General features: G+C 40.9%; 1 protein-coding gene across 1 annotated transcript in view; it reads left to right on the forward strand.

The window, feature by feature from the left end:
- The window catches only part of COL4A5 (collagen type IV alpha 5 chain), a 142,726-nt gene that overhangs the window by 24,972 nt on the left and 91,271 nt on the right, over window positions 1-26,483 (forward strand). The window contains exon 2 of the mRNA XM_063432133.1: window positions 24,492-24,551. Within this exon, the coding sequence (XP_063288203.1) occupies window positions 24,492-24,551 (60 nt within the window). The remainder of the gene's footprint in view (window positions 1-24,491; window positions 24,552-26,483) is intronic.

A 26,483-nucleotide genomic window follows, 5' to 3' on the forward strand; every position in this document is an offset into this window, starting at 1 on the left:
CTCCACCAATCCACCAATCCGATGCCTCACTGAGAAAAGCATTTAATCCAGTTAGTTATGTTCAGTGTCTTCATTGACAGCACCGATTCTGCAAATCTGACAGCCAGGGATGTCCTCTCACAAATGGAAGCAGTGTATTTTCTCATAACCCAAGAAAGGTTTACATTGCCAGAGAAAAGTAACAGCGTCTATGCCCTAAAACCACTAAATAAAGATGTAATGGTTTTGGTGCTTCGAGTAGCTTTGAGTGTCCCTTTAAACCTTTTAGCTAAAATTATGAATTGAGTTGGCTGTACATTTAAACAGTTGCCCAGAAACATGCTTGTGAAAATCCACGTTGGATTTTTAGGATTAATTACATAAAGTCCTGTTCCTGATTCCCTGTGTGTGCGCACCGGTTGCGATCTTTAAGCTGAATCACAGGTGTTGACAAGAGAAGTCTTTAACTGGTAAGCACAACTTAATTTCAAGCCATCTGGGAGTTATAAAACATGTTTTATAAGTATTTCAAACATGAGTCTGGAGACTCCTGGCACTTTATTTTCATAGTATGGAAAAGCACGGCGTGAAGTGAATAGTGCAATAAATAAAGGCCTCATGCTGTTTGATTACATCTGGAAATCGTTTCTGAAGAAACCCCTTGAGCATCATGGCGGGAGGCCTGAGGGCCATTTAAACAAAATCCGGATATCCCAAAAACTAAAACAGAGTCAGCAGCTATGGTCCCTATTGATCTTACTTATTTACGGAGTTGGAAAAGCAGCCTGGCAGAAAGAGTACGTTATTTCAAAGTATATTTAACGGAACACTTTGCATAAGCACAAGTCAAACCTCATTAATATCCAGTTTATCGGTGTGCACAGCTCACATGGCTGTGTAATTCAATAGGTATATGGGTACTAATATATTTTAATTACATGACACATGGCAGTATGAGTTATGGAGAAGAAGTCCAGTGGTATAGTCTATTGTGTGGCGGTCAAAAGATATATTACAAGCTCTTTCGGAACTACAACTTCCATAATGTTTTGCCAGCCTTGAGTTTTAAACACTCCTTGTCTATAGAGTTTAATGATCAATATTTCATCAAATTTTATATTGGCTTTTTCCCCCTTTTTTCTCTATAGACATAAATGAGGGAGTAGATCTTCTACCGTATGTCAGTGGCTTGTCCTATATTTCCCCCTATAGGTTGGTACAAATTTGCTTTGACACTGTAGAAGGGTTAATTTTCTGTTATCAGTGTGGCGAGGAGGGCCCCAGGACAAGCCGAAACTTAGATGAATCCTAAACAGTTTGACATCATACCATGCGATGGCGCCAGGAATCTCTAGGCTACACTATTGTGAGTGGTAATGGTTGTGTTACTTAGAGTATCCTTTTAAAACGTTCTATTTTTCTCCATCTGTGCTAGGTACAGTTTTTGTATGCAGAAGTACAATATTTTAACTCTTTCCCAATGGTCACAATGAGGCTGACTGTGAATTCTAAATAGGCAAAGTTATATGTAAACATTTTAGGCCATAATAGTTGCCTGCAGAAATGCCGAATGAAGTCTGAAACACAACATCTGACTGTACTCATTAGCATGTCGAGCTGTGATTTCTGGGACAATTCCATACATGATTTCTTGGAATTACTGTGCTCGAGGTGGACTTTTCCCAAAATCCTTATTGAGATAGGTAGGTAAATCTATGGGGAGTTTTACTGTATATCCATACAGGCAGGACAGTAGTGCCCTCAGTTTTTGTTGCAAAAACAAAAAAGTCTATTGTTGGGTTAGGATTATACTTGTGTGCTATAAAACATATTGTTTCTGTCATTAATTCTGCAAATAACCCCCTCTTATTGGAGCCTAAAGATGCTGCTGAGAGGCTTAGCAACTATCCATGTGAAGATTATGGGACATTTCTGAAAAAACGTTCCATTTTCTGGGTGTAGACCTGTGTGATGACAGAAATGTGATACTTCCCTTCAGAGACATAGCTCTAAGTAGAATAGATCCTAATTTCATTTAATTGCAGGATCAGATGCAAAGGGCATTAGCAAGTCCTCATCTCGAACTCTGACATTCATGGGTCATTGGTCATCAACCTATAGCTACTGTGGCAAACAAAACCATGTATTACCTGTTTCAGTGCTGCTCTACTTCACTTGTATGTGTTCTTAAATAGCAGAACCCTTTGCCTTTGCTAACCTTCTGTGGGAGGTGGCTATCCAGTTTGGTTAAGGAATTGCAAGGGGATATTGCAAACAAGAATCACTGTGCCCAAGGCGCAGGACATTTCAGTGCACACTGTACCCATTAATCAGAATTAAACTGATGTCATGCATCTCTCAATTCCATTTCTGATATACATGTTTACTATAAGTTTGTATATGTTTTTATATTTTGCAGAAATTCTTAATCATGGCTTGAATATCTGTCTTTGTTACGTTAGAGTCCTATTGGCACAGCAACATATAACACTAGTTTAATACAGTCTGCGGTTAATCAATATAATAATAATCATATGACAGCTGTGCAAGGCACTAATAATACAATTGCTAAATAAATAAAACCACAACCTGTAGCTAATTATCAGTTAATTATTTATTGGATTTTGCCAAAATTAAAGATGTGACAGCGATTTGTTGTAGTCAAATGTCTGTGAATGTTGTGGCCGGGTAGTCTGTTATATATTTGTACAGAAACTATTTTAAGCTCCTGTAAAAGCAGGGCATTTGGGATAGAAAAGTAGGATATAAGGATTTAGGGCTAGTAATAGCACAGCCTTCCTAAACAGTGACACTTGGTATTTTAATGCTAAGAATGTTCTCTCTAGGTAGAAACATCTTATGTCTCAGTAAACCAGGCTCAGATTGGCTTCTAAGCTTGGCAGGCACCATTGACAATGTGTACCCTGTTGACATCAGTTCTTTGTCAAATGCTACACGTTACTCAACTTCTTGAGAGAGTGTGTATATAAAGTGAATGCGTCTCTGCTTCTATTCCACCTGACTTCAAGTACCCAAGGGGCTTTGATAAATCAGGATTCTAGTGTGAACCACAGCTGAGTACATGATTTATTTTTCCAGTTGTGTGGGAGCTGCCAGAACAATTTGAAGATATTTTGGATTATACTAACTCTAAATGAAAGCAGCAGGATGTATTTATTCAACATCAAGTTATAGCATTAGAAATTCAACACTAAATGTACATAACAGTGTATGCAGAAACGGGACTGCCATTGATTTGCAATGGCCAAGAGACCAGAGAGCAGAAAGCTGTTCAATCCTGAATCCCAAGCATGTTATCCCGCACCTTTCTGTAGAAGTGCAGGGTTTTACATGCCATGACTGGGTGCACCCTTACATAAATTGGTAGAAATATGCATAGGAATAAACAGGGGTTATTCATTAACCCCTTAAGGACACATGACGGAAATATTCCATCATGATTCCCTTTTATTCCAGAAGTTGTGTCCTTAAGGGTAGTAGTTACAAGCCCCAAACATTAATACTGACAGTGAAGAACGACTACTATATCAAATTAATAAGGCTGCACAACTGGGTAGTATTTTAATCAGTGGAGATTTTAATTAATCAGACATTGATTTGGCCAGAGGGACTAGTAGTATAGTTAAAGGGACACTGTAGTCACCAGAACAACTACAGTTTAATGTAGTTGTTCTGGTGAGTATAATAGCTCCCTTCAAGATTTCATGTAAACACTACCTTTTCAGAGAAAAGGCAGTGTTTACATTGCCCCTAGGGACACCTCCAAGTGGCCACTCCTCAGATGGCCACTGGAGGGGCTTCCTGGCTCAGTGCTCCACATTAGGTAGCTCTGCCGTTCAGCATCCTCACGCTCTGCATGGAGGCACAGGATTTTCCTTATAGAGATGCATTGATTCAATGCATCTCTATGAGGAGGTCCTGATTGGCCAAAACGGCAAAACGCAGCCATTTTGATTATGTCACAAAGGGAGCGGAACAAGCGCTGGAAGACCCGGGCGGTGCTGGAAATACGGTGACTTTTAAACTTTTATAGGGGCGCTAAGTGGGGGCAAGCCACCTAAATGGTGGGTTTAGCACTATAGGGTCAGGAATACATGTTTGTGTTCCTTACCCTACAGGGAGTGCAGAATTATTAGGCAAATTAGTATTTTGACCATATCATCCTCTTTATGCATGTTGTCTTACTCCAAGCTGTATAGGCTCGAAAGCCTACTACCAATTAAGCATATTAGGTGATGTGCATCTCTGTAATGAGAAGGGGTGTGGTCTAATGACATCAACACCCTATATCAGGTGTGCATAATTATTAGGCAACTTCCTTTCCTTTGGCAAAATGGGTCAAAAGAAGGACTTGACAGGCTCAGAAAAGTCAAAAATAGTGAGATATCTTGCAGAGGGATGCAGCACTCTTAAAATTGCAAAGCTTCCGAAGCGTGATCATCGAACAATCAAGCGTTTCATTCAAAATAGTCAACAGGGTCGCAAGAAGCGTGTGGAAAAACCAAAGCGCAAAATCACTGCCCATGAACTGAGAAAAGTCAAGCGTGCAGCTGCCAAGATGCCACTTGCCACCAGTTTGGCCATATTTCAGAGCTGCAACATCACTGGAGTGCCCAAAAGCACAAGGTGTGCAATACTCAGAGACATGGCCAAGGTAAGAAAGGCTGAAAGACGACCACCACTGAACAAGACACACAAGCTGAAACGTCAAGACTGGGCCAAGAAATATCTCAAGACTGATTTTTCTAAGGTTTTATGGACTGATGAAATGAGAGTGAGTCTTGATGGGCCAGATGGATGGGCCCGTGGCTGGATTGGTAAAGGGCAGAGAGCTCCAGTCCGACTCAGACGCCAGCAAGGTGGAGGTGGAGTACTGGTTTGAGCTGGTATCATCAAAGATGAGCTTGTGGGGCCTTTCCGGGTTGAGGATGGAGTCAAGCTCAACTCCCAGTCCTACTGCCAGTTTCTGGAAGACACCTTCTTCAAGCAGTGGTACAGGAAGAAGTCTGCATCCTTCAAGAAAAACATGATTTTCATGCAGGACAATGCTCCATCACACGCGTCCAAGTACTCCACAGCGTGGCTGGCAAGAAAGGGTATAAAAGAAGAAAATCTAATGACATGGCCTCCTTGTTCACCTGATCTGAACCCCATTGAGAACCTGTGGTCCATCGTCAAATGTGAGATTTACAAGGAGGGAAAACAGTACACCTCTCTGAACAGTGTCTGGGAGGCTGTGGTTGCTTCTGCACGCAATGTTGATGGTGAACAGATCAAAACACTGACAGAATCCATGGATGGCAGGCTTTTGAGTGTCCTTGCAAAGAAAGGTGGCTATATTGGTCACTGATTTGTTTTTGTTTTGTTTTTGAATGTCAGAAATGTATATTTGTGAATGTTGAGATGTTATATTGGTTTCACTGGTAAAAATAAATAATTGAAATGGGTATATATTTGTTTTTTGTTAAGTTGCCTAATAATTATGCAGAGTAATAGTCACCTGCACACACAGATATCCCCCTAAAATAGCTAAAACTAAAAACAAACTAAAAACTACTTCCAAAAATATTCAGCTTTGATATTAATGAGTTTTTTGGGTTCATTGAGAACATGGTTGTTGTTCAATAATAAAATTAATCCTCAAAAATACAACTTGCCTGATAATTCTGCACTCCCTGTATAGTGATCCTTTAAGGGAAACAGGTTTTTGAATATAATAAATTATAATTTAATGTCTCAATTAGTGGAAGTGCCAACTAGAAGGTTGGGAAATCTACTTGGATTTTGTCAAGGCATTTGATTCAGTTCCCTACAAAAAGTTACTAGTAAAACTGAAATCAGTTGATTTAGATGAAAAAAATGTTGGTTAGAAAACCAGGTTAACGATAGAGTGCAGAGGTTAGTTGTAAAGAGAACATTTTCAGATTGAACAAAAGTGGTAAGTGGACTTCCTCAGGGTTCTGTCTTGGTTCCACTTCTTTTTCATCTTTTTATAAATTATCTTGAAGTGGGCATTGAAAGTCATTTATCAGTGTTTGCAGATGACACAACATTCAGCAAGAATATACAGTCTGAACATGACATAACTTCTCTACAAAGAGTTTTGGATAAATTGGGGTTCTGGGCAGGTAAGTGGTAGATGAAATTCAATACAGATGAACGCAAAGTCATGCATTTTGAAATAAGGAACTTGCAAGACACTTATACATTAAATGTTGTTGGGTTAAGGATACTATTAAATGAAAAGGATTTGGGACCAATTATGATCACCAACTAGGTAACAATATGCAATGCTGGTCTGCCATTGCAAACACTAGTAGGGCACTTTCCTGGGTGTTTTTAATCACGTGATCAAAATATAATTACCAATCAATGGCAAGATCCCACCTTGAAAACGCAGTGAAACTTTTGGCACCAGTTTTAAAGAAGGATATAGCATAACTATAAAAAAAGCAGAGACGAACTAAAAAACTAGTAAGGTACTGGAAATAATTAGCTATGAGTGAAGGCTACATAACTGGATGTGTTTTCCTATGAAATAATGCGCCTCAGAGGGGACATGGTAGACCCATACAAATATATACAGGGTCAGTACAAGGCACAATGTGCTAACCTAGTCATTAGCAGGAATATACAACAGACAAAAGGGTCAACCATTGAGAATGGAAGAAAGGCGTTTTCGCTTACGACAGAGGAAAGGGTTCTTTACAGTGAGAACAATTCTCTCCCTAAAGAGGTTGTGTTATCCGATTCTATAGATCATTTTTAAAAAGCTTTTATTTTTCAATAATTTTTTTTGTATACCGTATATACTCGAGTATAAGCCGACCCGAATATAAGCCGAGGCCCCTAATTTTACCCCAAAAAACTGGGAAAGCATATTGACTCGAGTATAAGACTAGGGTGGGAAATGCAGCAGCTACTGGTAAATTTCTAAATAAAATTAGATCCTAAAAAATTATATTAATTGAATATTTATTTACAGTGTGTGTATATAATGAATGCAGTGTGTGTGTATGAGTGCAGTGTGTGTATATGAGTGCAGTGTGTGTATATGAGTGCAGTGTGTGTGTATGAGTGCAGTGTGTGTGTATGAGTGCAGTGTGTGTGTATGAGTGCAGTGTGTGTGTATGAGTGCAGTGTGTGTATGAGTGCAGTGTGTGTATGAGTGCAGTATGTGTATGAATGCAGTGTGTGTGTATGAATGCAGTGTGTGCATGTATGAGTGCAGTGTGTGTGTATGAGTGCAGTGTGTGTGTATGAGTGCAGTGTGTGTGTGTATGAGTGCAGTGTGTGTATGAGTGCAGTGTGTGTATGAATGCAGTGTGTGTGTGTGTGTATGAGTGCAGTGTGTGTGTGTGTGTATGAGTGCAGTGTGTGTGTGTGTGTATGAGTGCAGTGTGTGTGTGTGTATGAGTGCAGTGTGTGTGTATGAGTGCAGTGTGTGTATGAGTGCAGTATGTGTGTGTGTGTGTGTGTGTGTGTGTGTGTTGCAGAGCCTTGGTGGGGGGTGGGCATTTTTATTTTTTTTTTAATTTATTTTTTGTTGTATTATTATTTTTTATTTTATTATTTTTTATTTTATTTTATTATTTATTTTTTTTGTCCCCCCTCCCTGCTTGATACATGGCAGGGAGGGGGGCTCTCACTCCCTGGTGGTCCAGTGGCATTGGCAGTTCACTGGAGGGGGGCTGGCAGAGAGCGCTTACCTCTCCTGCAGCTCCTGTCAGCTCCCTCCTCCTCCGCGCCGGTCCGGTCAGCTCCTCTGTCAGCTCCCAGTGTAAGTCTCGCAAGAGCTGTACTCTGCCCCGCGGCTCTTGCGAGACTTACACTGGGAGCTGACAGAGGTGCTGTCCGGACCGGCGCGGAGGAGAAGGGAGCTGACAGGAGCTGCAGGAGAGGTAAGAGCTCTCAGCCAGCCCCATTGTCTGTATTATGGCAATGTAAATTGCCATAATACAGACATTGACTCGAGTATAAGTCGAGTTGGGGTTTTTCAGCACAAAAAATGTGCTGAAAAACTCGACTTATACTCGAGTATATACGGTATACAGAAAATGGAATGATATAATTGATATGTATGGAAACAGGTTGTCGGTCCAATAAGAAACCTGATTGCCATTATGGAGTCAGGAAGGATTTTTTCCCATTTTTGTGGCATAATTGGAAATAGCTAAATTGTGTTTTCTGCCTTCTTTTGGATCAACAGCATAAAATAATTGGCTTCAGGGTTGACTATGATGGACTTCCGTCTTTTTCAAACTAGACAACTATGTAACTATGTAATATATCATGGTAAAGGCTAGAAATTTGCCACCCACAAGCCTTGTATTTGAGGCCTCCCTGCTCTCTCAAATTACACAGATGCATCCAACAACTCCTGGATTGCACCAACACACTAAGATGCTGCAGGTAACACTAGGTGTCCGGTGCCCCGACAATGTCTACACACCCTATTGGAATAGTATGAACTAGTTTTTAAAAACATTAATATTTTAAGATATATATCTGTTCACTGTTAAATGCATACCTACCTGAAAAGGAATTGTTCATCAAAACATGTGTATGGCAGGTTCACAGTAAATGCTTATACATTACTCCAGCCTTCCTAACTGACCAATCACAATGTCTTCGGAAGGGCTCATTTTTTGTTCCCTCACATCTTAGCCAATTACATGTTCAGTGCAACATTGTAACCTGCGATATCAATGCATGCTTGTGCATACTTCGACATCTGCAAAGATGCAAGTGTGCTTGGGCATTTCTTCTATAGCACCACAGGCCTGCCTTGTTCTTAAAAAAACATAATTTGTGAAGAATTTTATAAAATGAATAAAAAATAAAATTAGTGAGAATTTTAATAATTCAAAAACACAATCCATATTAAATTATAATTGATTGGGTTGTGCTAGAATATCAGTTTTACAATATCTGCTTTAAAGGGGCATAGCCGTTTCAGGCCCCATTGCAAGATGGAGATTACTATCAGTAGAAGCAGTGGAAATGAAATTGTATGTTTCCTTACTAATTCTTGGGCGCTTCAAACATTTTCTTAAAATGTCTTGCACTTTAAAAAAAAAATCTCTCATGACTTGGAAATATATTAAAATGCTATATCTTTAATTAGATTGCCCTAAATAGAGCAATGTAATGGAATGTAAAATATTGTATTACTATTATTTTATGCTATGCTTCGCTTCATAATACTATCATTAATTGCTACATTAGATGGCAATTAATGGATTCATAAGCTAAGGAAACAAGAGCAGAGCTGGCAAATGGCATTTTAAAGATGTGCGGAAAATACGCACGATATTGTCATCTTTTTGATCTTTACTTTCTCATAATACAGTCTATAAAAAAAAATCTTGATATTAAATAATTCATTCAAGTTAGTAGAATCCAGAACAACACGGGTTATAGGTACTAAAAAAACAAATACTAATTTGCTTCTCCTACGTCTCTTAATCCATTTTGTTTCATACAAGAACCATATTAAAAAAAATCAATACATTAAACATTTTTTAAATTTCTACTGGTGATATTACATAAGTGGCTGTTGAATGTGGGATGGTGTTCAACAAATTGGGAGAGATGTGATGTCATAGCTACGCATGGTAAGCTGACCTCACACGTGGAATGTTACTTGAGCTCAGGAAAGCCAGGTGTAGCAAACCCAGAAAGGGGACCTGAGGGTGAATAGCTCATTTTTTTTTTTATAGTATTCAGAATAAAGCAATCTGCATAGACTGCGGTTTTCAATTATGGGAATATAGCAACAATAATGACAAAACAACAGTAAATTGTGCTTTTATAGAATGGTGGAAACAGACGTTGTTAATGTCTCTTGTAAAAAGTGGAAAATACCTAACATAAATCTCCATAGATAGATGTGATTTTTCCTCCCCACCAAATGAAAGACAAAAGTCTACAAACTATCTGGTGGGGCTGTCCTTATCCATCATTGACCAAGATTGACCAAGATGTTCTGTGGCTGTTTCTATGTCTTCCCCGCATGTGATACACTTTGGAATTGCTTCTAATTACCATTATAGTTTAATCTGTTCCCCAACCCAGTGACTTTTATAAGAAATTAATCAAATTACATTGTACTTGATTAAATAGAATTTTGACAGTTTATTTTTTGACTACACATTATACTTTTAGTGAATAAACTCCTAGGAGAAGTTAATAATAAGACGGTAGAAAAACAAAAGTTCCATGCAACATGAAAAACGGGTGCACCACATCTTCTGCTATCTTACTTCAGTTAAATCAGCTGTAATACATGTCAAACTGTTGGTGACATCCTGGGGCTCTTTTTCTGACTCTTCAGCAACCAGCAAAATGTTAAAAATGTTCCTGCAAGAGACACATTCTTTTGAAGCTTGTGATTGACTTAAGATGTATGAAAAGCATTTTGGCCCAAGGGAACAAATCCTTAGCATCTTAAAGCGGCACTGTCATGCCGAACTTACCTTTCCTCAATCTCTTCCTCTTCTCACCCTCTCTCGGGATCTGTTATTCATTTCTTCCATTCTTCTTTCGTTTTCTTTAAAACCATAAGACAAAGTAGGGACTCTTTGTCTTATGGGATTCCTCCGCTTGACCAGCTCTGACCAGCGGAGGAGCAAAGTGTGCTTCATTTCCGCTGGTCAGAGCAATTTTCCCATGATCCCTAGCTTTCCTCCCTGTTCCCACAATGCTTCCTGTCAGTATTGCCGAAAGTCCTGTCACTTAGACAGAACGCCGGCAAAACTGCCGAATTGCATCCTAACAGAATGAGAAGAGTTTCTCCATTGGTGTTAGGAAGCAAATCGGTACTTTGTTCGGATCGGAATTTCATTCAAATGAATGAAACTCCGATCCTATTCATTGCTGTGGCTGCATCTTGCAGCCGCTTAGTAGATAACTCCCTAATTCCCACGGTATCAGGGAGCTATCTACTAAAAGGCTGAAAAACCTAAATTGGTCTTTCAGCCAAATTTACTAACACTAAGTAAAAATGACTTGGTATTAGTAAATAATATGCCCCTACTCGCTATACCGCGAGTAGGGGCATGTCTAGTAAGCAGTGAGCAGCCTGTGGCTGCTCACTGTAGAAAAAAAAAAAAAAATATTGCCCCCCACCCCTAAATGACGGGTGGGGGCCGTTAAGTAAAATAAGGGAGGGAGACCTATTGTCCCCCCCCCCCCCGGCCCCCACCCCTGAGCGGTGGGTGGGGGCCATAAAGATAATGAGGGGGGGGGACCTACTGTCCTCCCCCCCCGGCCCCCCCCCCTGGGCGGCGGGTGGGGGCCATAATGTTAATAAAGGGGGGGGGGACCTACTGTCCTCCCCCCCGGCCCCCACCCCTGGGCGGCGGGTGGGGGCCATAATAGTAGTAGGGGGGGGGGGGACCTACTGTCCTCCCCCCCGGCCCCCACCCCGGGCCGGCGGGTGGGGGCCATAATGGTAATAAGAGGGGGGGGGGGACCTACTGTCCTCCCCCCCCGGCCCCCACCCCTGGGCGGCGGGTGGGGGCCATAATAGTAGTAGGGGGGGACCTACTGTCCTCCCCCCCGGCCCCCACCCCTGGCCGGCGGGTGGGGGCCATAATAGTAGTAGGGGGGGGACCTACTGTCCTCCCCCCCCAGGCCCCCACCCCTGGGCGGCGGGTGGGGTCCATAATAGTAGTAGGGGGGGGGGGACCTACTGTCCTCCCCCCCGGCCCCCACCCCTGGGCGGCGGGTGGGGGCCATAATAGTAATAAGGGGGGGGGATCTACTGTCCTCCCCCCCCCCCGGCCCCCACCCCTGGGCGGCGGGTGGGGGCCATAACGATAATGGGGGGGGACCTACTGTCCTCCCCCCGCCCCCACCCCTGGGCGGCGGGTGGGGGCACTAAGTAAATTCCCCCCCCCCCATCAAGGTGACTAGGGGTGCCCAAGCCCCTAGTCACCCACCCCCCACCCAAATAAAAAATGCCCCTACCTACCCCCCTCACCCTAAAAAATAGTGAGGGGGGAATAAAATTGCTAACCTGTAAAGTAAAATTAAACTTACCATTCGACGTCTTCTTTTTTCTAAAATCTTCATTTTTCAGCCCCAAAAAAGGCCAAATAAAAAACCATCATAGCCGGCGAACTAAAAATAAAATAAAAAACCCGAGCGCAAAAAAAAAAAACCAGACGAAAAATAAAAAACCCGAGCGCACAAAAAAATAATCCATCTTCACCCATGGAGGGCTCCGTGCAGACTGAGCTCCGCAGGGCTGGGCAAGGCTTATAAAGCCTTGCCCCGCCCTGCAATTAGAACACTCTGATTGGTGGGTTTAAGCCAATCAGAGTGCCTAAGAACACTCTGATTGGTGGGTTTAAGCCAATCAGAGTGCTCTTTGTCATTTTACAAGCGTGGGAAAGTTCTTTGGAATTTTCCCACGCTTGTAAAATGACACAGAGCACTGTGATTGGATGGCTGGAAATCCATCCAATCACAGTGCTCTGTGTCATTTTACAAGCGTGGGAAAATTCTTTGGAACTTTCCCACGCTTGTAAAATGACACAGAGCACTGTGATTGGATGGCTTGAAATCCATCCAATCACAGTGCTCTGTGTCATTTTACAAGCGTGGGAAAGTTCTTTGGAATTTTCCCACGCTTGTAAAATGACACAGAGCACTGTGATTGGATGGCTTGAAATCCATCCAATCACAGTGCTCTGTGTCATTTTACAAGCGTGGGAAAATTCTTTGGAACTTTCCCACGCTTGTAAAATGACACAGAGCACTGTGATTGGATGGCTTGAAATCCATCCAATCACAGTGCTCTGTGTCATTTTACAAGCGTGGGAAAGTTCTTTGGAATTTTCCCACGCTTGTAAAATGACACAGAGCACTGTGATTGGATGGCTTGAAATCCATCCAATCACAGTGCTCTGTGTCATTTTACAAGCGTGGGAAAGTTCTTTCCCACGCTTGTAAAATGACACAGAGCACTGTGATTGGATGGCTTGAAATCCATCCAATCACAGTGCTCTGTGTCATTTTACAAGCGTGGGAAAATTCCAAAGAACTTTCCCACGCTTGTAAAATGACAAAGAGCACTCTGATTGGCTTAAACCCACCAATCAGAGTGTTCTTAGGCTAATTGCAGGGCGGGGCAAGGCTTTATAAGCCTTGCCCAGCCCTGCGGAGCTCAGTCTGTGCGGAGCCCTCCATGGGTGAAGATGGATTATTTTTTTGTGCGCTCGGGCTTTTTATTTTTCGTCGGGTTTTTTTTTTTGCGCTCGGGTTTTTTATTTTATTTTTAGTTCGACGGCTATGATGGTTTTTTATTTGGCCTTTTTTGGGGCTGAAAAATGAAGATTTTAGAAAAAAGAAGACGTCGAATGGTAAGTTCAATTTTACTTTACAGGTTAGCAATTTTATTCCCCCCTCACTATTTTTTAGGGTGAGGGGGGTAGGTAGGGGCATTTTTTATTTGGGTGGGGGGTGGGTGACTAGGGGCTTGGGCACCCCTAGTCACCTTGATGGGGGGGAATTTACTTAGTGCCCCCACCCGCCGCCCAGGGGTGGGGGCGGGGGGAGGACAGTAGGTCCCCCCCCCATTATCGTTATGGCCCCCACCCGCCGCCCAGGGGTGGGGGCCGGGGGGGGGGGGAGGACAGTAGATCCCCCCCCCCCCTTATTACTATTATGGCCCCCACCCACCGCCCAGGGGTGGGGGCCGGGGGGGAGGACAGTAGGTCCCCCCCCCCCTTGTTACTGTTATGGCCCCCACCCGCCGCCCAGGGGTGGGGGCCGGGGGGGGGAGGATAGTAGGTCCCGTCCCCCCCCTTATTACTATTATGGCCCCCACCCGCCGCCCAGGGGTGGGGGCCGGGGGGGGGGACAGTAGGTCCCCCCCCCTATTACTATTATGGCCCCCACCCGCCGCCCAGGGGTGGGGGCCGGGGGGTGGAGGACAGTAGGTCCCGTCCCCCTCCCTATTACTATTATGGCCCCCACCCGCCGCCCAGGGGTGGGGGCCGGGGGGTGGAGGACAGTAGGTCCCCCCCCCCTTATTACTATTATGGCCCCCACCCGCCGCCCAGGGGTGGGGGCCGGTGGGTGGAGGACAGTAGGTCTCCCCCCCCTTATTACTATTATGGCCCCCACCCGCCGCCCAGGGGTGGGGGCCGGGGGGTGGAGGACAGTAGGTCCCCCCCCCCCTTATTACTATTATGGCCCCCACCCGCCGCCCAGGGGTGGGGGCCTGAGGGGAGGACAGTAGGTCCCCCCTCATTCCCATTATGGCCCCCACCCGCCGTCCAGGGGTGGGGGCCGGCGGGGGAGGACAGTAGGTCCCCCGTCCCCCCCTTATTACCCTTTTTTTTTTTTTTTTTTACAGTGAGCAGCCACAGGCTGCTCACTGTTTAGTGGACATGCCCCTACTCGCGATATAGCGAGTAGGGGCATTGGGGAGATTTGAATCTCCCTTGTGCTATTATGGGGGTCATATTGACCCCCATAGAGTGAGGGGAGGACCTGGGGGGCTAATGAAGTGGTGGGGAGCACAGCTCCCCACCGCTTCTGTCTTTACATATTACAAGGAGGGAGCTGCACGCCGGTAGCTCCCTCCTTGTAATAAACCGAACAAACAAACGAACACTGATACACAGTGTTAGTTTGTTCGTCTGATTTTTTTCTATTCATTCATTCGTCTGTCTGATGAATGAATGAATAGGTGAAATTCCCGTTCGCATGTCCAGATGTTTCACTGGGCATGTGCTGCAATCTCACAGTCTGTGTAGTGTGGGTAGATGACGTGTCCCACAGGGACTTCACCTACCCACACAAAGATGGCGGCGCCCTGAATAAAGATCGGGGCAGAAAATAAAGAATAAAAAATAGGTAATCTGGGGGGCTTAGGGGCATTTGGGGGTGACTAGGGGGTCGATTGGATGTAGTTGAGGCGGGAGGGGGGTTAAAAAAAAAACGGAATTCGGCATGACAGTGCCGCTTTAACAGCTCCTCCCTTTCAAACAACATGCCTTTGCATTACACAGGTCTGGCTGCAGAAGTGATAGAGGCTGAATTAGTAATTTAATCTCTCTCACATGTATGGTTGTTAGCAATTATTTAAATTGTCCCTGTGAATTCAACAGCGCTACAAAGTGTAAGTGATAGGTATTGCACGGCATAGTTTGAGAGAGGAAATAATTGACAGAACCCTGCTCTCAAAGCTACATGTAGTCCAATATTGGATTTTTTAAAAGTTCTATTCCACATGCCTTCTTTAGGGAGGTAATGCCTTGGATGAGCTGAGAAATAAATGACGGGAGTTATATTTCTTCCCCGATCAACAACTAATTAGAGGTTTATCCCTGATTTATTGATTTCCAATCAATCTGGTACTCAGCATTCCATATTTTCATGTTAATGGTGACAGGGTATCTTCAGAAATGGCATCACCAGGTGATGGCTGGCTACCTGAAATTTATGGCGGTTGTAAAAGCAGTTTCTGATATGCTAAGCTTGTAAACCACCTGTGTGCAGGAAGTTCACTGCTCTGAACATTTGCCGTTTTTATTCACTTCAGTGGTTAGACAGGTGATGTAACATGTCAGCAATTCTCAAATATTTTCAGTATTGCAAGACGTAACCGATTTCTGATATTGTTCTTTTCGGCAAGATCAATGTAGGCTTTACCTTACGAGCAATAATTAGTAATTGAATGATGTTTTTGTATTAATAAGCTTAATAATGGAATATGAGTGCTGATTCCTAGATATTTAGAAGCACAAGTTTGCAAACTGTTGTGGCCAAACTTTAATATAACACGTGTTTCATGGCTGTATCTGCAGTACCCAGTGTACATTAGGGGTGCGTAGTGTCCCTTTAACATCTGTGGTTGGTAAATTATTCGAGGGCTGTTAAGGGATAATATTCAAGAATTAATTTTGAACAAAAAATTCCTTTCAAAGGGATTTTATTAAAGAATGCTTATAATAATAAATCCTACATGGCACTAATGATCTAAGAATAGCCATAGCTCAAAATTTCAACTGCATACAGAATGGACCAGGCACTTGAAGAGTATGCTCCCGTACCCTTATTCTACCCACTCAGGCTTGAGAATGACTGGAACTGAAATATAACATTGTGCGTGCCTTGTTTATTCTGTATGCAGTTGGCTAGAGGTGGTGCTCTGGACCATGAAACTTTTAGATGGGTACTGAACTTGATAATTCCTCTCCTCCGGTTGCTCACTGGGGATTGCAGGATACCTTGCACAAATACCCTCCATATTTATAGTCTTTGCCTCTATGCTCATGATAGAGCAGCACAGTCAGTGTGTCCTTGGCACATTCATCAATGATAAATTTGAACTTCCACTCCCAAAGGCCAGCGGGCAAGTGAAAATGTTGATCCTTGCAAATAGAGTGGACTTTGATGCATTACATTTTTCTTTCTGTTGAGAAGAGCTTGATATGCTGGAATTAATATGTTCCCTTTGTGGAATCAATTAATAACAGACAATATTATGAAGCAACTGCAACAATTTGTTCATTTATATAACAGGAGAATCATGTTAACGGATAAAATCACTTGTTGTCTGGAAGCACTTTTTAAAGTCCTACCCAACAGTTTTATGAATTCCCCATTATGAGCTTGTGGTGTAAGGCCATATGATTGTTTTTTTTATTTTTTATTTTTTCATTTGCTCAGTACTGTGTTTTTTTGGTTTAATGAATTGTGATGAATTAAACAAGCTAGCATAATTAGCCAAGTAAGATAGAAACCCCTGTCCTGCCTTGATCTGGGGATACCAGAAAAAAAAACTCAACTCTTAGCATTCCGAGGCTAGTACAAGAGTAACTGCAATAAGTTTGCATCTTTTGAGCTGGTCCTGAAATTGCACCTATAGCAACCTTCCAGAATATTTTGGGAACAATGTTGTAACCATTACATGTATTCAGCTACAAAAGCATTAGTGGCACTAATAATGGACCATTAGGTCTGGCTCTCAGCTTTTCATTTCACCCTAAAGGTGATTGATGGATTAGCATTAGTGCTCTGGACAGGTCAGTCAGAGTCAGTGATCTTGTAAACTATTTATGTCTGGACCTCACTTTGTGTATGATAGTGTTATCATGATGAAACAGGAGAGGGACTTTCATGCAATACTGATAAACACAGAATCATCTAGAATATCACTATCCTAACTTCACTTGAGCTAAGATGCCTAACTCAATCCAGGAAGGACATTGCCAATCATTATTAATCCATAAAACTTTACAGTTGTCACTATGCAGTCAGTTAAGTAAAACACATGTGTTACCCTGGCATCAGTCAATCAGTGATTTATTCACATGTAAGATAATAAATAATGATTCATTATTCCATTAGACATGTCTACACTGCTCAAGAATACAACTCCAGAAGGATGAGCACTTACTAAAGTGGGGTGCTGTATGGACCTCCGATATCCCCACACCAGTAATAAATTGCAAATGAAAACCAATGATATCATTGCAGTCAGTTGAAAATCAAATTGTAAAACTGTGGCCAAAATTGGCAAGTTAGAAAATATCTAAATAGTAGTAATGTTCCCAGTGCATGAACCTATTTATTTATGGACACGCTTGGCCTGTAACATTTACATTACCATGATGCAATACTCCTCCTAATAGCCTTAGTTTTTGCCTAAGTAGCTTGTTTTAATGACCTGGAAAAATGCATTTGAGTAATAATTTTTTATCTGTACTATTTTGAATGTTTTCTCGTCATCTACTTACCCATCGTTGGTTAATGTTTTCTATTACATTGTGCGTTCCCTGTTTTTTTACATGCCTTATTTGGAATGCAAAAGGATTTTAAACCTTTTAGAGGCAATGGAAAAAGGGCCATGTAATACTTCTAATATTACACTTTATTGCTTTTAAGATTATTTTCTCTAATCTTTTAGAACAATGATAAATTCATCTCAGTAAGGGTTGTGCAACCGTAAACGGTCGGTTTAATTTTGTGATTCTCCGTCTAGAATTAAAGTTAAACCACAGCTTCTTTGAAACTCATGAATGGTGAATGTTGAAGCCAACAGCAAACAACACATGCAGGAATCCTCTGTTGGAAACGTATATATAGGTGTTTAATGTTGGGCACGTTATATTATTCTGTGTCTTTATATTTGAGTGACTAATGTGAAGCTGTCTTTTACAGCTTTTTAGGGGTGTGGTGAGGCACATGCTGGGACCGGTACCAGACTAGGTACGCTTGCAATGTGAGTGGTGTGTCTAATTGCTCATGCCGAGACTAAGCTGGCAATGCCCAGAAAAATCTAAAGAGGAGTTGATACGGCAATAAAGTTTTATGCTTCTAGTCATCTGTAACATAAATTGCCGTACTGATCCAGCTATTGATATTGAACGGAATAGATTGGGCAAAATAAAAAGACTGGCAAAATAACAAGCTATGCTGATTTTCTGCTTTATGTAAACTCTTTATTTAAGTACAAACAGAAGTACAATAAGGTATCAAAAGGGCCATCAGACATTATTTTGATTTTCTTAGTGGAAAGAAGTTAACACTCCTTCTTTATTGGAAATTAAAAACAGCTAAACTATGTATTTATTGTATACATTAATCTGTAGTTACCATGCAGGTGTATGACTAACAGTCTTTCTGTTCTTGCTTTGGAATATTCCCCCAATCGTCCCTAATAGATCAATTGAAAGGATATCAAAACCTTTCAATATTAAGCAAATAAATACATTGTAACTGCGAATTAAAATGTCTCAATATGCTGAGTTTGTCTTTATTCACTGCAGAAGTGAAATGTCAATTTCTTTTCACTTAGAAAATCATCAAAACATTGTAGTTTACTCTATATCTATACAGTGATTTTTTAAATTTATTTTCTCGCTAATTGCATTTACATTAGTGATCTCAAGAAGCATATATCAAATAAATGTTGAAAAAGTAAGGAGCTGTCAAAGTTAACAGACAGCTCTATCTTAAAGGAGCACTGGCACATAGGTTTTTGCATTTTTTGTTAAACCCCTTAAAGTGAAGTCTGCTGCAACAGTGGCGGCCAGGATTTAGTATAGAGAGAAATATATTGATTTCTGATAATCTCTCTAATTGGCACACAGTGTTACCCTGCACTCCATTTTAGCTCCAGGCATCTTCATAAAAATCTAACTCAATGTAAATTAACTTACATATTCTGCCTAAGGTATGTGGTTCCACGAGGTCACCCAGTGGTGTATTTTGGATTTGTGCTGCCCTAGGCACGACTAAATTCCGGCACCCCCAAAATCTAAATTTGCCCCTCCAATTCGTGTCAAGGCCATTTTTTTTGACTGACAGACACATGCCCTCATTGATACATGCACTGATATACACTCACTGACAGATACACAGTCATTAACACGCACTATTTAACCAACACACACTTTCACTGACAGACACACACTGACACACCCACTCACTGACAGGCACACACACACTCTCAGATACACATAAATGACATACACACACTGACACACACTCACAGGCACACCCATTCTCACTCACAGACACACACGGACAGCTACACTCACTCACTCACTCACTCACAGTAAGGTGGACAGCCCCAGAACACGAGGCAAACAAGGCATTTGTCTGGGAGCTTGGGGTGGCATATTTTGGCGCCCCTCCTGAAAGTGCCGCCCTAGGCAAATGCCTTGTGGTAAATACATCCCCGAGGTCACCTTTAAATAATATATATATATATATATATGCACTCCAACCAAACAATCCAAAATACCTGGTGCTCTGGTTGCTGGAACATAAGTAAGGAAAGATACCGGCACTCCAAGGATTTTTCATTCAGAAATTGTTCTTTTATTAAGAAAAAATCATTGACGTTTCAGCTAACCTAAGGAGCTTTCATCAGGACCCCTGATAAAAGGGTTGTCCTGGTGAAAGCTCCTTAGGAGAGCTGAAACTAATTTTTCTTAATAAAAGAAGAATTTCTGAATGAAAAATCCTTGGAGTGCCGGTATCCTTACTTACTATATATATATATATATATATATATATATATACACAGGACACAGGACATACTTGAAAACGAGAGAAATCCCAATGTATCTTTCCTGGTAAAATATTTTATCAATAAATAAATAATATATATATTGGACGATAGCTCTTGCACTCCTACTTATAAAAAATGTATACCTGGTGCTCTGGTCGCATGAATATACAAAGCAAAATAAATACCTGGTTTTCAATCTAGATAAATCTTATATTCAATTCCAGTCTGACAATCACATTGGTATGATTGTTAGATGTTTTCCAAAACTCTGACATTTCTTCATATCAATGAGAAGCACTTGAAAAGTGTTACCTTTCAGTATGTAGAATTGATATGCTGCTGGAAGGAAGTAAATTCATTAATCAAAGAAGAGCATCTGCTCCAGACACTTGCACAAGGCCTTACAATGTACTGGGTAAAGCTCAGCTTATTTTCTATTTTATTTCTAAAAAAAATTTTTTTAAATAAATAATTTTCATGTGCTCACTTGCCTAGACTGTCATATAAACGCACAGTACTTCATTCACTTTGGCTAATTAATATTTATTTTTCTATAACTACATATTGATTTAATTTAATAGCAATGTTTGATTATGCATACATTGTTGCCAAGTGGGTAATTATTTATTCCCTGCTGGCATTCTAAAATAATTTTTTTAACTCGCAGTTTTGTAAGCACATATTTGTATTTTGATTTTATGACTCTTTCATTAAACTCTATATAGCTTTGAGGGAGATCTATTCAAATTGCGCGCTCTAGTGTTAAGAACTGAATACTACATGTGCATGTATGGTCTGTGTATCAGTGGGGAAAAAGCATGCAGTGTTCAACTCAAAACATTATTATTATTAATATTATTATTATTATTGTTATTATCACTATTGTATACAGAGTCAAAATATTCTGCACGCCTTACAATTTTACAAACGGAATACAAAATAAACAAGAGGCCAAAAGTTCCCTGTTCAAGAAAGCGTACATACAAACCACTGATATTAAACATCAATGCTTTGATAAAGAGCACTATATGCAGTCCTTAAAGGGCTACTCTAACCCCTTATTTCACACCTTTTGTTTTAACCTGCAATTCCCTATTAGGCATTGCTAGCTAGGTTACCCCTTCTTTTAAAAACATAATTTTTTCTTTTTAAAACTTACCTGAATTCGAGAGCCGGGCAAGGCTCCTGGCGCTCCTCTCCACATCTCCGTATGATGTTACCAAGGACTTTGAATGGTCCAATCAAACTCTTCTCATTAAGAAGCCTTTGATTAGACTGTTTTACCGGCTCAGATCACATATTCTTGCTCTGAGTTGGTTATGGAAAGGAGGGATGGAGTGGGAAGAGAGAGAGGGAGGGGATATTTTCATTAAAAATATATACATATTAATCTAAGGTAGGGAAGGAGGCAGGAGAGAGTGCACAGAGAGACTGCCTGCAAGGGTAAAATCTGACCATATCTATCCCCAGCACAAACTGTGCGCTGACAACAGACATGCATTTTGCACAGAATTTATATTGGGTAGCTCGAAATAAAACTCGAAAAAGCTGAAGTCCAGAATGTGCAGCATTTCAAGCAGAAAAACTACATACACAGACTCCTACCACCCTGAACACTTAAAATCACTGAAGTGAAGTGGTCATGCTGGTTGGTGGGTTGGTGCTGACAGGTGGGCTGATTTTGAGCATACTTTGTAAGTGTGAGCAAAGTTCTTAAAAACGTAGTAAGTTGGGTTAAGGGATTTTATTTTGATTAATGACAGAGTGAATGACACAGTCTTCAAGCTGCAATGAATTTTGTTGCTAGTTGGTACAGTTACAAACACCTGTGTGACAGGTAGCCTGGATAGGGGACCTCCTTGCAATATAATTAATCACTATAGTTAACAAAAGTTGTTATAGTGCTTAGACTATCCCTTTAAAACTGTTATGATTAGTAGAACATTTTACAGATTCTATATTCCTTTGAACAGGTATAACATATTAGTAGCTTTTTATGTGCCAGGGTATGCAATATATTGAAAACTGCAGCAATCACCTTGGAAATCACTGGGACGGGAGGAAACATTTTATTGCTTTCCATAGGGATTGCAACAATAATTCTATAACTCTTTGCCACCTTTTTCATAACTCTTTGCCACATCTTATAATTCGCCTCCTTTGCACTTTACAGAGGATTACGTTTCTTGGAAAGGAGATGTCATTCATCAGTGATTTAAAAGAGCTGATGCTCTTTGTCTTCTCTTTGCTCCATATTTATCCTAGGAAGGAATGCCTTGTATGTGTATCAGACTCCGGACAGGCCGGTGTTTGTGTAGGAGCAGGGGCTTTATGCCATGTGAAAATTCAGCATTTGCTCATTCACCAATGGGATTGCTGGATTTGCTGACGCACCTCTTCCTCTCTCACCATTGTGACTAGACATGCTCTCAGATTAACACGGCTGCTGAGTAAGCAATCCCACCAGCTTTGAAGATTATATAGCTAATCAATTCACATTTACAAGTGGACTGCAGTCACATCATGCCTGGGCTGAGTTGTTAGCTGTGCGAAGCCTCAGTCCCAGACATATGAAATGATTCCAAAATACTTGCTCAAATTAACTCATCAGCTGCCACAGGGACTGGCTGGACATATACCTGCCAGTCTAGAAAATTAAAGGAGTAGTTCATCTACAAGCTTTATCCAATATTAAACACAAACAACAAAAAAAAAATTTCCCGTTCCATTGTTTTGCCCATTATCCTGGCTTTTCTCTTTCTCTTCTTTTCTTTTTGAGGCTTTAATTCTCAAAGTTTCTCGTTTCCTATGGGGTCTTATTTCATTATTTTAGTTTGTTTTCAGTTATGTGAGATATTTATGATCCCTTCTTAAAATAAAGAATTTAATGTTAATATTTCTATACCTTGACAAGCTCAGTAACACATACACAATTTAAAATAATTTAACAAAATTGAATTAGATAGATAGATAGATTAGATAGATAGAAAGAAAATGTATTATTTAAATCCCCACTGCACACTTGCATCTTTACTCAGAAACTATTACATTATTCTCCTAAAGGACAATTTGGAGCCATCGTAATACTTGGGTTTACAGTTATGATTTTGAGTTATCTTTATTTATGAAGTGCCAGAGTGCTTTGCATCACTGTACAAAGACCCTGAATTACATTGATTGGGCATTCTGTCTGTGTTTAATCACATTGCCTCCACCGTCCTCAAAGACTCTGTTCTATGTTTCAGAGATTACTGAGTAGTGCTTCAGTATGGGATACTGCTCAACACTTTGAGTGACATATATATATATATAGATACCTAACTCATTGCTAGGCACACCTGGCACTCAAAAGATTAAGGCTAAAACAGTTGGTGGTACTTGAGAAACGCAATTCTTTGTACACTGATTATGACAAACTTTCTCATACTACTCAGGAATTTAACTGAAACCATACTGCTTCCATTAATGTAAGTTAAATGAAGTTTCTTGACGTGCTTATAGATTAACAAGGCACCATTTACTATAGCAAGGCAGATTAGCAAGGCACAACAAAACTATAGTTTGTATTTTGTCCTCTGCAACCAGCTCCGTATGTGGTTTCTCAAAATGTGTCCAAAAAGCAACATATGAACAAAAACAACAGAATATGGGGTATTCATGAGTACATGAGCATGAAATGCGTGCACAAACTCTATTTCCCTATCAGTTAAACTAAGGACATAACAGGTTCTGATTGGCAGGTGGCATTATATGTATCTGTTGATATAAAGTTTCTGAGGTTATACAAATCAAACAGCAAAATATTTCATTGTTATTACAGCTAAATTTAGTATAATGCTTTATTGTTCAAAGAATAAAATAATATAATGTTTTCAGCTTTGAAACCATGTCCTAACTCTACTAAGCTGGTTGCCAGTTCTTCACAATTATCTGGTTAACTAATGTTTCTGTGCCCTCTTTAGCACTCCTCCCCTCTTGTGCCCTTCTTTGTACCCCCTCCTACACCCTCTTTAGACCCCTTCTACCATGCCTGCTCAGGCTCACCTGAGAAAGAAGTTCCGCAGAGGAGGAGCCTCTGTTTCCTGTACCTGGTCTGACAGGAAGCAATTATGTGCTCTAAGTGAGCACTTACTGTAGGACTGGGTGTAGGACAATGTGTAGTTAAGCATCCTAGGCTATTACCATACCTGACCATGCCAATTTTTATCTCCCCTTGTATTGAAAAATGTTTTCCTGGTGTCTCAAAATCTGCTAATCTCTGCTTCCCCACATTGTCTGAAAACATTTTCATGAAAAATTGCTAATGTTTCAGTGACCTTTTCCTGATTACCTACAAAGGAAGGTGGGGCATTCTGTTGTCAAGATGAATATTTTACTCCTTTATCTGGCAATTTTATTTCACTGTTAAACAATTTGATTCCTGACAATATATTTATGTTTTTTCCACCAGGCTTGTCAAGGCTGTTCTTCGGGATCAAAATGTGACTGCAGTGGAGTCAAGGGGGATAAGGTAAGACTTATGTACAAGCACAATGCATTTACAAATGCTCTATAACATGGAATTCTATAACATGGAACTAACTCTTTAATCTGTTTTCTACCATCCCAGGTTTATATACCCAGTCACAAGCTATTTTTAATGTAGGCTGCTTGGATGGAAAACCTCTAGAACAGCATCCTGCCATACTACTGACTAATCTTTGGCACCTAGGCTGTTGCTATAGCATGTGCTATATTTTCTGTGACTTTCTGATACAAACCACATAAGCTCAACACCAGCTGGCAAACTGTCCTAGCAGTGCTGGGTAAACTAAAAGATGTAGGGCACAGAGAAAACAGGGGCTTATGCGATAGGTGGCGATAGTGTAGAATTGGACCTTTCCATAGACCTATCAGACTTCTGGTTTATTTGTCACATGCTGGCACAAGGGTGATTAGGCCAAGTTGGAGCTTGTCTGGCTTGTCTTGTTCATTATGGACAGGTATTGTAGCTTGCTTAGTTTAAGTGTTACAGTTATCAATAGGTGCACATTGGGCACCTTCTTGCAAATTTCAGTGCTGCTTCAATAGCTATTAACTTACACAAATGGACCAAAGAAATGCACATGGATGTTCATAGTAGTGCTGTAAGAACCTTTTCTCATGGGTTCTGAATGCTTTCTAAGTAAAGGAAAACTACAAGTACCATAGCCATCTCACTGTAGTAGTAGTGGTGTTTAGAATGTTCCTTAAATTCCATCCAGCCTACTCTGTTCATTATGAGAAGCATGCCTCCTGTTTGTCAATCTGGCTTCACAATCAACTTATTAGCGCGCATGCAATAGAAGCCCTACGTCTAGCGTTGTTTCATGGCCCTACATTCTGCGCATCATGTATTTCTCTAAATTCAAATTGCTGTCAGTCTGACTTATATAGGTCAGTGGAACGCCACCATTCCCTGCCAAAGACAAAAAAGGTGCACCTGTATATTATTAAATGCATTTTTCAATGTCTATTAAAAACTAACCTGAGGGTGGTAACATCTGGGAAGACTCAGAACGCTGTGCGAACACAAACATTGTTACTCATGTAATTACTAAAGTAATCAAAGAAACATGCTTCTGCAGATCATTTACAAAGATGTGGCATTGTAACAATGCATCAAAGATAGGAATCGAGGGTGACGTCTTCAATCCAGAATGCCTTTGGCTTGGCACGTTTGCCAGTCAGCTCTGCCAGTTGCTCTCCTTATTAATAGACTGTTTGAGTATTTTGCATCTGGAGTTTAATAAACGTTTTGTTGCTACGCTGAAAGTGGATTAACCCCTTAAGGACACATGACGTGTCTGACATGTCATGATTCCCTTTTATTCCAGAAGTTTGGTCCTTAAGGGGTTAAAGAGGTGCACTGCATTTGCAAATATGAACAGTTTCAAATTAACTTTTCAGAACTCATTACTAGTTGTACTCAGAGGGATGACTTGAATTCTGAATTGCAAATTGTAGGCCTCAACAGATGATTTGAAAAATAAACTGCAGTGCAGCTATAGTCACCACTTGCATCATTTTTGCAAGTTTTTGGTGAATAATCCTAACTGGGTTAATGATATTGTAGCGAGACTAAAATATAGGTACGTCGGTATTTCTCTTTTGCCAAAAGGTCTAGTCCTCAAGTAAGTGCTTACAGATCTATTGCATACATTGATAGACTGTAGACAGACAGTGATAACTAACCTTGAACACTCCAGCAACTGTGAACTACATTACCCACAATCGTTGTAGTGTTGTGATGTCTGAAGTTCATCACTACCACTGTTGTATTATTTTAGAATAAAATGCAGTCTACAATAGCTGGGGTACTAAGGATAGATCATTACCACCCTATTAAAAATGTACCGATCAACCAAAAAAAGTATAGCTCTTGACTCTTTTAAAGATGTACGGTAGGTCTACAGGTGAAAAC

The sequence above is a fragment of the Pelobates fuscus genome, chromosome 9, assembly GCF_036172605.1.
Source record: "Pelobates fuscus isolate aPelFus1 chromosome 9, aPelFus1.pri, whole genome shotgun sequence".
Taxonomy (NCBI): Eukaryota; Metazoa; Chordata; class Amphibia; order Anura; family Pelobatidae; genus Pelobates; species Pelobates fuscus.